We start from the raw sequence: 12,405 nt of genomic DNA on the forward strand, positions 1-12,405 counted from the left end.
GTTGCTGGCGTTTGTACAGCGACGCACACCACCCGAGTAGATGATTCGGTCCTGCAACGAGTTTGTTGCGCCAATCATGCGGCGTGAATAAATTAGGGCAAGGTTTCCTACCTGCCCACAGATGCATGTACTGAGACCATTTTTTATGTTGTGAGCGTAGTGCTCTTTCTTTATTTTGGAAGACGCGTTGGTGCATTTATTAGGGTACAATCACTTGAGAGTTGAGAAATTGGAGAGCGAGCAAGCTTTCCCAACTTCGTCTCTTTCTCTCTGGCACTGCCCTGTTTCAGTTTGAGTAAGCATATCTACTAGCAGGTACAAACTGCTCTAAAGCAGGTAAAAAAAAAAAACGGGAAGCTTAGGACGGTGCGGACTCCGTGTTTCGCGCTTTTCGCAAGGTGACAGGGTAAACGCTTTTGTGAGATATGCGGAATATGCAAGCGATTTTGTTATGCCCGTCGTTTGCGTCTCTCCAGCAAAACGGAAGAAGTGTTCAGAGCAAGAAGCTCGATTTTTCGCTCCTTCTAGAACCAAACGCTTTAGGCCAGTTAATTCAATTTTTCATCTCGAACGGAAACCATCTACCATCAACAATTCTGCTCGGCGACAGCCCGCCGACCGCAAATGGAGGGCCAACCTCTTCTGTGAGTAGCAGAAAGCGTTTGACGCCCAATCTGTCTGACAAGATGGACGCCATAAGCGACCACATAAATTCCAATGGCCAACAGGAGGATGGACGCCCGCTGCTTCACCCTCCTCAATTGGTTGTTCAAGAAATAAGTGGAGCAGTATCGGACGAGAACATCCCATCCAAACGAATCCGTACCGCCGATGTCGAGAGGGACCAAGGCGAGGATAGCACCTCATTATATTCATTGAGGGACATAACCGATGAGACCGACAATGACGAACCGTACACAGTCGTGACATACCGAAAAAACCGGGCAACAGGAATTCCCGTAGTCTTCAAGCCGACAACACCAAACACGTCCTTCTGGCGTGTAAACCCAAACGTGCTTGCCAACGAGATCATAGCGGTCACACAAGAAAAGATTGTCTCGCACAAAATCAACAAAGAAGGCAATCTCTCCGTAAATGTTTCATCCCTGGACTCGGCAAACAAGCTTCTCGCAGTCACCTCTCTCGGAGAGATTCAGGTAACTGCTCATATTCCGGAGACATATTCCAGGAACTATGGAAAAGTAAAACATGTGCCACTCGAATACAGCAACGATGAGCTCTTGGATTATTTAAAAAACTTTGGAGTCACGTCTGTTCAACGTCAAGTGGCCTACCGACGCCAGGACGACGGAATTGTGGAACAACACCCTTCAACTACAGTCGTCCTCACATTTTGGACGGACCGAGCCATGCCTCAGCGCATCTACCTCGGATTCACAAGCCATCCCGTTGAAGAATACTTTGGACAGGCAGTTCAGTGCTTCAACTGCCAAAGATATGGATATCTCGCCAGGAACTGTAGAGGAGAGCGTCGTTGCAAGGTGTGTGCAGGACCACACAGCCACAAGGAGTGTAGCTCCAGAAAAGAACCAAAATGTGCCAACTGCAGCGGCAACCATACATCCACATATTCCGGATGTCCGCGAAAAAAGGCCGCCACTGCTGCAAAACAACGCTCTATCATCAACGGAAGGCAAACAAGGCGTCGAGCTCCGTCACCAAATCCACAAGTTGTTCGCCGCCAAGCACGACCAGAACATCCCAACGGAGGAGCACCTACAAAGAAAACCTACAGTGAGATCCTGAAGCGTCCTCGCAAGGTTCAAAAAGATCAAAGAAATACACAAGAGGACGACTTTCTTCCCTTGGAGGAGCGTCCAGGGCGGTCGACAATGCCAACACCCATACCAGCACCTCGTCGATCTCGGAAAACTCAAGCGCCTCCCGCTGGAACACCAGCAACGTACCCAATGTCAAACCAGTCACAGCATCCACGAAAACAAAAAGATCTTGCGAAGGTACTCCTACCCATGTTATTTGTGGCGTTAAAAGCTATCATACAAGAATACCCTGGGGCAAACAACATTCCAGAAGTAGAGGCTCTGCTTACTATGGAGCGATTGATAATTCCCATTAGCGATCACCGCTATCACAAATAGCGTACGTCAGTACAATGGATGAACATTACAAGAAAGCCTCTATCATACAATGGAACGCAAGAGGTTTGCGATCACGACTTTCTGATTTCAGACAACTTGTTTATAAATATAGCTTCCCCATCATTGTAATCTGTGAATCAAACTTACCTAAAGACATTCAATTATCACGGTACGAAAAATTTGACTCATCATGCACTAATAGTGCAAGTCGCGTGACAATGTTCATTCGAAGAGATCTTACATATACCGCACACGTCGTTTCAACCCACTCGACCAACGAATATGTTTGCGCGACGATCTCAAATGGGAAAATGAAGTTCACAACAATCGCAGCATATATACCACCAAAGACCTTATTTGACAGGCAGCATTTGGAGTCTATCCTAAATACAATGCCACCGCCATTTATTCTAACAGGTGATTTTAATGCCCATCATCCAATATGGGGGAGCATTCGGACAAACCTGCGTGGAAGGCACTTGGCAGAATTAGCCGACGATTACCACCTATCTACCATTAATGACGGAACCCCGACGTATTTCTACGGAACGGAAGGTAGCAGCTGCCTCGACTTAACATTTGTTTCGGCAGCACTAACACCGCAAACAACATGGTTTGCAGACATTGAAACTCGTGGTAGTTACCACGTACCCACATACACAACAATTAATGGGTTCACCAATGTCCGAAAAACAAACTTCCTACGACGAACCAACTGGCATGTGTTCGAAGAAGCAATGACGAACGAATGCAAAAATGTTACTGAACTATCTCGATTTGAAAAGGTCATTGTATCTTGTGCAGAAAAAGCAACACGTGATTTTAACGTCCCGTCCACGCAAAAAACAATTGACGCAGAATACGAGCGCCTCCGCGCTATACGTCGGAGGGCAGAACGACGATCCAGAAAAACTAAAGACATCAAAGATCTCCGTGAATTGCGCAGAGTGCAAAAGAAAATCTGTCGTCATTTTAAGAAGCTAGCTCGACATTGCTGGAGGACGCTCTGGGAAAATATAGATCCCAGAAAGCCATTATGTAAAATATGGAAGATCTCACGAGGTCTCAAATCTTCTCCTTCGCAACTGCACCCATTTCGCTCTCTGGCGCTTTCAAGAAATTGTTCAGAGAAAGAGGTGGCAATCCAGTACTGCATTTTGTTGACAACATACACAACCCTTTCGAGCCAATCTCCATCTCGCATCACAGTCGAACCAGTACTTCGTGAAGAGGCTATGAACGACCTTTTCACAATGAGCGAACTCGATGCTGCACTGTCTTCAGTGAAACCTCACACCTCTCCGGGACCTGACGGCATACAGTACAGTTATTTGATACACATGGGGAAGGACGCGCGAAAGCTTCTTTTGAATATATTCAACTCTTCATGGATCAATGAAAATGTTCCTGGCTTGTGGAAAGAGGCAAGGATTGTGCCACTTCTCAAACCGGGTAAATCGCCACTTCAATTGACTTCGTACCGTCCTGTCGCGCTCGCGAGTTGCATTGGAAAAATCATGGAAAAAATGATTCACCGCCGTCTAGATTGGTATCTTGAACAGCAAGGGATATATCCAGAAATCATGCAAGGCTTCCGTCGAGGAAGGAGCTCTATCGATGGAGTCCTTGACCTTGTAACTTACATACAACAGGAGCGAGCACATCGTAAATTCACAATAGCGGCTTTCTTAGACATCAAAAGAGCATTCGATAATGTCACTCACGAAGCGATATTTCAGGCTCTCAGCGAAATTGGGATTGGGGGACACTTATATAGGTGGATAAGAAGCTACCTCACAGGAAGATCAATTTTTATGTCTACAAAAGAAGGAAATACGCCTTCATATCCGGTGACCCGTGGTGTCCCTCAGGGGGGCGTCCTCAGTCCTATATTATTTAACATCGCTCTCATTCGTCTCGCCAAAATACTGCCCCCAACCATCCAGGCATCTTTCTACGCCGATGATATCTGTGTATGGGCTTCTGGATCTACGCGAGTCTAAGCAAAGGCAAGGGTTCAGTCTGCACTAAAGAAAATGACAACTTATCTTAATACCCGTGGACTCGAAATTTCCATTGACAAATCAGCAGCTATTGCTTTCACCCGCCGAAGAATGGACAAATACCCACTTAAGATAGGCAAACGAACAATACCGTACGTTAAATGCCACACATTTCTTGGAATAACCATCGATAGGGGTCTGACCTGGTCACCTCATATTTTGCACTTGCGCAAAAAGCTTGCCAGTTTTAGTGTCCTTGCCCGCTTCATCGGTGGAACCACGTGGGGCGCGACAGTAAGATCCCTATTACAGATATACGTGGCCTTATTTGTCGGCTTACTTCGATATAGCGCTCCCATTTTACATGGCACGTGTCAAACCAACATCAAAGCTCTCAGAGCAGTTCAAGCACGTGGCCTCCGTGGCTGTTTGGGCCTACCAGCTTGTGCCTCGACTCTGGGCACAGTTGCCGAGGCACGCGCCACACCTGTAGAAATACTAATGATGCAGGAAACATTGAGAGTTCATCTGAGACATACTACTAATCATAGTCATCACTTACTGGCTGATCTTACTTTTAAGCGACCTCACTCAGAATATTTGATGGCACTATCAAAAATGGAGCAATACATCCCTGATGATATAAACTCGTTTACTCTTCCAACTATACCTCCATGGAGACTCCCTCTCCCCGTTGTTGAACTTGACATTCAAGGCATCAAGAAGAAATCAAATACACCATTGATAGTACTTAAACAACTCACTTTCTCCACCATTGCCTGTTTACACGCGTCAAAAACTCACATATATACGGACGGATCATGTGTCAAAAATAGTTCTACCGCAAGCATTGTGATTCCATCGTATGCCACAACAAGAAAATTCAAGCTTAGCCACAAGACATCTTCAACAGCGGCTGAACTTGTAGGCCTACATCAAGCCCTTCGATTTATATTGACAAAGCCACCTCAGGCATGGACGGTGTTTACAGATTCTAAGCCTGCACTCCAAAGCATCTGCACATATCTGCGACGAAGTGAAAATGGACAAATTATTTTCAAACTTTTATGCCATCTTCAGAAATGTATTGATAGAAGACACTCTGTCGAGTTCCAGTGGATTCCTGGACACTGCAAGATACCTGGAAATGAAGCTGCGGATGGAGCTGCGACTTACGCCCATACCTTATTCCCCAACGTCGAAATACCCTACTCCAGAAGCGACGTCACTTCATTGATAAATCTCCATGCCCGAAATGCAACACAAAGTCTCTGGAAGAGCTCTGCACACCATTACCCTCCTCTATATCTACTGGATCCTGACCTAACATACCGTGTGTCACGTAATTTACCCAAGCGAACGGAAGCTGTTATACACCGATTACGTCTGGGCGTTTCCTACACACAGGAATTTCTGCACCGAATCGGAAAAACACACACTCCGAACTGTCCAGGATGTGATTGTGTGGAAACTATATCTCATTTATTGTGTGAATGTGCACTTTACGATGCAGAAAGGGAACTCCTAAAGAGGATTCTTTCACATCTAGACGACCGGCCATTTACTACGTCCAAAATACTAGGGGCCTGGGACTCACCACTTAAAGAGGAGAAGGCCGCAAAAGCCCTTCTGCGATTTTTATCAGCAACTCGCCTCGAGTTCTGTTTGTAAAAACTTATCTAGTGTTCATTATTTGTTGTCGTATAGAGGGCTATCCATTTTATAATTCCTGTAAGTGTACACGTGCGCAACTGGACTTCGCGCTGGCGCGTACAAAAACTCGAGTGTTTTGGGTGAACATTGGTGACAATCCAGCACGCACTTTCGGTCTCTTAGTTTTTATTGTCATATTGGAAACTGCGGTATTTTCTTAATTATTGATTTTGCCCTCACAGTGTTAACGTCAGTGCTAGTGTGTTACCTTTATCCTCCTCTACTTTTTCTTTCCTCCTCCTTTTATCCCCTCATCCCCTTCCCCAACTCAGAGTAGCCAACCGAGGCAGGCCGCCTTGGTTAACCTCTCTGTTTTCTCCTCCTGCCTTTACCTTCTTCTCCAGCAAAACGAATAAGATGATCTACTACAAAGGCGCAATCACAAGCCAAGATTTAAGATAGCAGTCGTTTGCTTCGATGATCCGTGTAGCTGTATTTTACCCTGCTCTCTGCAACACCGCGTCATGACGAAGAGCTGGAACGGTCACGGTTTGTGCTCTCCTCCCGGTTGACAGAAACCCGCGTCGCCCGCATCGGCACCGAGTGCGCTTGGGCTGTTGATGCTCAAGCCTTCCATCCGCGGCTTGTCGCCAGCTCATCCTGCTGCTCAACGGTGAGGAAGCGGCGAGAGTAACCTCGGAAGTGAATGTAAATCCTCGTTCATTCAGTTATCCGGTGTCAAAGTGTGGAAGATGTCCAACGTGTACTGAGGGCGGGAACTACGAGTGTTCTGCCTTGCTTTTATAACCGAAACCAGACCAACGAGATAACTGCCTTGCGTACTCTAAAATGACGGAAGCAATAAGTTTCAACAGGTTGAGTACGTCACCGGGGATGTAGGCGAGACGGTGCACACTGTCTAAACGCTTGCAGTATCCACGAGTGGTACCAGGAAAGCGACGTCAACAGAGAAGGAGCTCGCGATTCAGCATAATGCACTGCTATGGGCCCGTGTATCTTCAAAGTTCGGGGTGGTAGCAGTATAAAAAAAAGACGCATCAGCGCTCCACACCAGTGTTCACGAATAACACCGGTCACAAACTCTCAAGCCCCACCGCTCTTCTCGACACCGACACGACATATGACAACAAACTGCATCAAAACGCCCCAAAAGTGAAGGCGTCTGCTCCCGTACTGCAACTGCTGCAACTAGCGGAAGTGAAGTGTTGGGCGGATGTCCGGATGTCCTTCACAAAAATATATAAAAAATGCTTTGCGCAAGGATCATTTTCATTTATTATTGTATACGTAATGACAAAATCCCAATAATTTGTTTTCCTATCTGATTCAAGCTAGTCGGACTGCTCATAACACTGGTCAAACAAGAAAATAACAAAAAATTTTAACTTTTTCATGACCGGTTTAAGATTTATTGTTAACATATCGTTATTTATTGCAACGGACTAACATTATAGATTTTGCCTCCATACTTTTTAAATGCAAACAGTTCTAACACGCGGCTGTCCATTGCGCCGTGTTTTGTGTATTCTTCTATAAATCTGTAATGGTCAGCGACCAAAGAGCTCACCCGCACATGTCAAGCTTATATGCGCCGCGGGGAGAAATGAATATCGAGTAGGAAGTGTCGGGCGTAGTGTCGGTCGTTGTGTTTGTGTACATGTCGGTGCTGTGTAGCTGTGTGCTGTGTTGCATGCGTTGTATGTAGGGTTGCTGTGTAGTCGGGTCGTTCGCAGTGTTTACAGACTCGTATATTTTTTTTAAAAACAGGCTGCTAGAAATTTCGATAGGTGGCGCAAGTTACCGCCCGATTCTAAATAGTTTGCTCAAGTTATTTATCTATGTAAGTTCGGCATTCGTTTTTTTTTTTTTTTGTCTAGCGGCTCGTTGAAGCTACCGACGCCGCCGACAACGCACGTACGTACCTTTGCAAGTAGCTACGTCCGCCGCTTGGAGACTTTACTGTGTATAAAAGACATCGAACGAGAACTAACGCGCCCTGTGTGCTTTCAATTCGGCTGAAAGGCGCGCGGCTCGCTGGGCTCGTCTCTCGCCTGTTCTCGGCCGCTGGCCGCCATGTTTCATAAGGAACACGCTCGAAATGGTTTTGTGGAAGGCAGACACGGTGTAGCGTGTTAAGTTTACACAGCACCTCACGTGTAGACGAAAAACACAGATGGCCTCGTGTAAAACGGACACGTTTCGACGTGTCCGCTATGGAACAACGGTTTACACGTCTGGGCGTGTTATTTTTGCTAACAGTGTAAGACAGCGTTCGCCAACGATCCGTCAGCAGCAGCGCGAGCGAAGCGTCATTCGCAGACAACAGCTCGAGGTAAACCTAAGCACTTCTTATGAGCCGTGAATGCGAAAGCATGCAAACCTCTCGTCCGCTCCCTTTTTCGTCTGCTGCGTACTTTTCGTCGCTGGTTCGCGCGCGTGCTCCCCCGGTGACCTTGGACGCGCTCGCTGATGGACACGCAGCGCCATGGGGTGAGCGGTCGTGGAAACTGATGAGCGCAGCGGCCAATGGGAGCCCCGTCGACGCGCGCCAGCCAATGGAACTGAAGGCGAAATCGCGGAAACTATGTGCCGTTTTCGAGCTTCAAACTGATGACGTCAGCTCGCTCTATGGGAGAGTTAATGCTTTGGCATTAAAAATCAGTTTAGAATACACCGTGTGTCGTCTGCTAGATTAAAAAACAAGAAAAAGTGGATGATCTGCTACAAAGCGCTTGCCGCGATGAACTCAGATCGGACTCAGGCTGAAAATGTGATCTTCTGTTATTGCAAGCTTCTTTTGCAAGTGTCAAGTTTTCCTGTTGCCGTGCACGAACTGACGTTGACCGGTGGATGGAGTAGTACTAAGAACAAGCACATCACAATGCGCGAGACCTCTTTCGCCCTTTGCGTTTTGATAAGGCGCCCTCCCAAAAATAATGTCCGCTCATCCGTACGGGTAAAAAAATTTCTCATTTGTTGATGAGCCGCGTTTAGCAAAAAAAACTATGAAGGCATGTCGAGTCGGCGGTCAAGAACGCTATCGCTTTCACCTTGACCGAAATCCGACTCTAGGGTCGGTTAACTGGAAACCCCGTAAGCTCCAAATAAAAGGGAAATAAAAGACACATCTGGCACACGAGCAGAACATTCAGGGATTAATTAGGTTGCTATCGAAGTTTAAAAAAAAGAAAAAGAAAGAAACTTTTGTCGAGGATTTTTGTTTAACCCTGGGGCCAAGTTGGTAGCCATGGCGGCCACTAAAAAAGAGGTGCGATGGATTAAACACCAATTAACTAAACAGCCTGTAAATTTACGTTTTACATTTCCACTTTTTTGCCGTTACAAGATATTAAGGGCATTGACGCTCGACATGAAAAAGGTTTATCCCTGCCGTGAAATTTTGGCGAGAAATGTCATCGTTGTACACCACTTCTACCCGAAACTAACCCGAAACTAAGCGACCAAAGAACGCCGGGGATCTAGATTCGTTAGCCTCTCACCGGCTTCGCAAGCGAAGCCGGCTCTGATAGCACCGCTCTTTGACTGCTTAGTTTTGGTCTCAAGCTGTATGCAAGGTCTGAACTCACTTCAGCTTCCGCTAACTCCCGTTGAAACAAGTAATAATAGTGTGTGTATATTTACTTTAGGCATCGGGAAGTTAGTCAGCCCCAATGAGCATCTGGCGTTACCGATGTAGATGAGAAATTTAGCCATAGCAGTACCATGGCCTCTGGGGTCATTAATGTGCATCTCGCAGTAGAAATACACGATCGCATGTCGATGCTGTCGTCAACGAGATCGAAACAGGGACGAGAGGAAATTGAGCAAATGATCTCTGGTTCTGCAGCGCGACCTTTCACTCTGGGTGCTCCGAGCTGCGGTAAGCTAACACACTCAGCCACAGATCTTTATTTCTTGCCGGACTCTTACCTGACCCTCGTTAAAACCAAAGACTCTTCATGTTTATTACAAGAACCGACAATCGTTATAATGGTAACGTCCGGGAAAGATGTCACGTGCGCCGGTTACACAAATCCGTGTTTTCATGATTGCTCAGTTCATCTCAGCACCGCCATGTTCATCACTGAGCCACACGAGGTTGTGGCTCTGTGCATTGCCATGTTTCCGGTACTCCTGTCAACAGACAGCATTGATTGCCCCCAAACACGAAGACAAGCCTCAATTTGGGGCCCCTAACGAGCTGCGAACACGCTCACGCTTTCGGTGATGTTCTTTCCTCACTGGGCGTTTTATCCGTTGTTTACCACCACGCCTTCCTTGTCTGAATTATCTTTCGGCAAGCTTTAACCGTATCGCCGTACTGGTGCTCGGGTTCCCGGATATGTTCGAGGATCGTTAGAACTTTGAGGGCCTTTAGCATGCAATTTTAGCATTCTCTTACCTTTGTTTGAACGTTGGAATGCCTGAATCGACGCGAAATGTATGCGTCGGACGTAGGGCCTAAGGGCATTCGTTTCAGCCCTAGGTGACTGCATAATCACAGCCAACTATTAGCGAGGAAGCTCCTGCGATCTTTACGTTTTGTGCTTATGAAAAAGTTTACAATATAACTCCTAGCATAAAATATTCGCGTTTTTCTAGCCTCGTTCGAACGTCTGAAAATCGAAGCGAAAGGTATACGTCGCGTTAGGGCCTAGGGGAAGTTGTTTCAGCCCTGCATCACCGAACAATCATAGAAACTTTAAGCGAGGAAGCTCCTGCGATCCTTAGCCTTTGGTGCTATCAACGATTCTACATTCGATCACTTTTCTTCCTTTTTTTTTGAGTGAGAAGTGCACACTTACTTTCAGCTGCCAGGATGACGTTTTATTGAGTGTGGGAATGAATAAATCGTCGCAGGCACCTGCTTCAAAGCTATTTGACTTGCTATAAGAACAACCGTTTTGGTGCACGCATAGATTAAGTGCATATTTTTCTCTTTCGCAGGATTTATTGCAGCAATACTTTTTCTAATCAAGATTGCATTGTATAAGTCGGTCAATTATTTACTTGTTCTAATTACCTGAACAAGATAATTCACATTGGTGTTTATCCCTTGCTCGAAGAGCAGTTTTGTTGAAAAATGTTGACTACCATTCCTTTCAGTCCCTTTATTAGACGATTTTCAAAAATGTGGGCTGCTTATACTTCGTTTCACCGTTGGAAAAGGGCAGCCGCCACAGCCCCCTCGAGCCAATTGGGAGACGGAGTGAAGTTGTGGGACAAATCTGTGCAGACGAGCACTCTGATAATATGTTGTCATGTGCCTTTCTCCAAGGTGCATATTGACTCACCGAGACTGTAGACTGTAGCATTTGCCGTTTGCCAAATTGTGATGGAACGAATTACAGTAGCTACTTCCCTAATTACCCATGGCCTTCATACTTTGGGAATTTGTTCAACAAGAATGTTATGTCCGCCAAGACTGTGAACTCGGCTAAGCGCATATTGGACTCGAATGCTGCATTAGCGTTCGACGTGAACTGGGGCTCATTCGTGTGCTTTACGCCGAAAAAAAAAAAAAAAGATGGTGACAGTTGTGTTGCTCGATGGGCTTTTGCAAAGGGTCTATTCTGTCATGCGTATAGGAAGTGTCCTGCTATATAACAATGCATCAACATATACTATTAAACTAGATGCTCACAGTGCATTTGTTTTTGCAATTAACAAGTTACAGCAATAATGATTTCTTACGAGTGTAATTTTTTTTTCGGTAGCTGGGCCCGTTTTGTGCTCATTAATGTCGGTGAGCTTTGATGTTATTGTCATGCGTGTAGTTTTATGTATCCTCTCTGCAATGCCTAAAGAGGCCCTTGAAGGGGGGAATAAATTAATAAACAACATTTTCACGTCACTGGAGTTGGTTTTCGGATGCGCCACATGTTAGGAGAAGTGGAAGTGCAGACCCTTGCAACCAGTCTGCCAGCCTTATATGTGCCTTTAATTAATATTGAGAGATCAGAGATGTGAGTGTCTTCAAAAGGTCCAGCACGTGCGATGCCCACAAATTTTGTGTATAGACTCTGAAGGCGTAAAGGCGAGCAGAAATATGTTTATTTGCCCAAGCAGCACAGAGTTGGCCAGTCATTGGCCAATGGCTGGCAATGGTCCTTGGCCAAGTGGCCAGACAGTGGCCAGAGACTGATCGGTGACTGGACTTTTTCTGGCCATTGGCCAATGGCCACTGGCCATCGGCTATCGGCCAAGCATTGACCAATGAATGGTCGCTCTCTGGCCACTGGCCAAAAGACCATCGCCAGACATTGGTTATTGTTTCGTTAAAATCCGAGCTGCTTGGGTGGTTAGTGCATCAAATATGTTTATCTCCACTTGATTACATAATTATTGGTTCTTTTCAAATGGTTCCATAACGAGTTCTCTCTGCGACTGTCTCGTGTCAGGCGCTCAGTCGCAGTACCTGTGCTCCTTATTGTCGGATGACGCTCCTGGCACGTCGGTGTTCAGTTTGGTTGAGTGGCAACTTTGACCGACTGATGCTGTCTTGTAATCATACGTCATGTGCGGGCACTGACAACTGTTGCACTGAAGCTGCAGGGCTGGCTTCTAATCCGCAAATTTTCCTGGTAGTTTTCTGCATTAATACAGCA

General features: G+C 46.1%; 1 protein-coding gene across 1 annotated transcript; it reads left to right on the forward strand.

Annotated features, from left to right (window-relative positions):
* The first annotated feature begins 4,145 nt into the window (after positions 1 to 4,145).
* On the forward strand, positions 4,146 to 5,918 carry LOC120836737. Its single transcript, XM_040205769.3, has one exon. The coding sequence runs from the start codon at positions 4,157 to 4,159 to the stop codon at positions 5,792 to 5,794; it is 1,638 nt and encodes a 545-aa protein (XP_040061703.1). The 5' UTR covers positions 4,146 to 4,156; the 3' UTR covers positions 5,795 to 5,918.
* The last annotated feature ends 6,487 nt before the right edge of the window (positions 5,919 to 12,405 follow it).

The sequence above is a fragment of the Ixodes scapularis genome, unplaced genomic scaffold (genome assembly GCF_016920785.2).
Source record: "Ixodes scapularis isolate PalLabHiFi unplaced genomic scaffold, ASM1692078v2 PGA_scaffold5__190_contigs__length_132052651, whole genome shotgun sequence".
NCBI classification, from domain to species: Eukaryota; Metazoa; Arthropoda; class Arachnida; order Ixodida; family Ixodidae; genus Ixodes; species Ixodes scapularis.

Excerpts from the sequence above, each read along its gene's own strand:
- LOC120836737 (XM_040205769.3), top strand. The coding sequence starts at position 4,157 with ATGACAACTTATCTTAATACCCGTGGACTCGAAATTTCCATTGACAAA.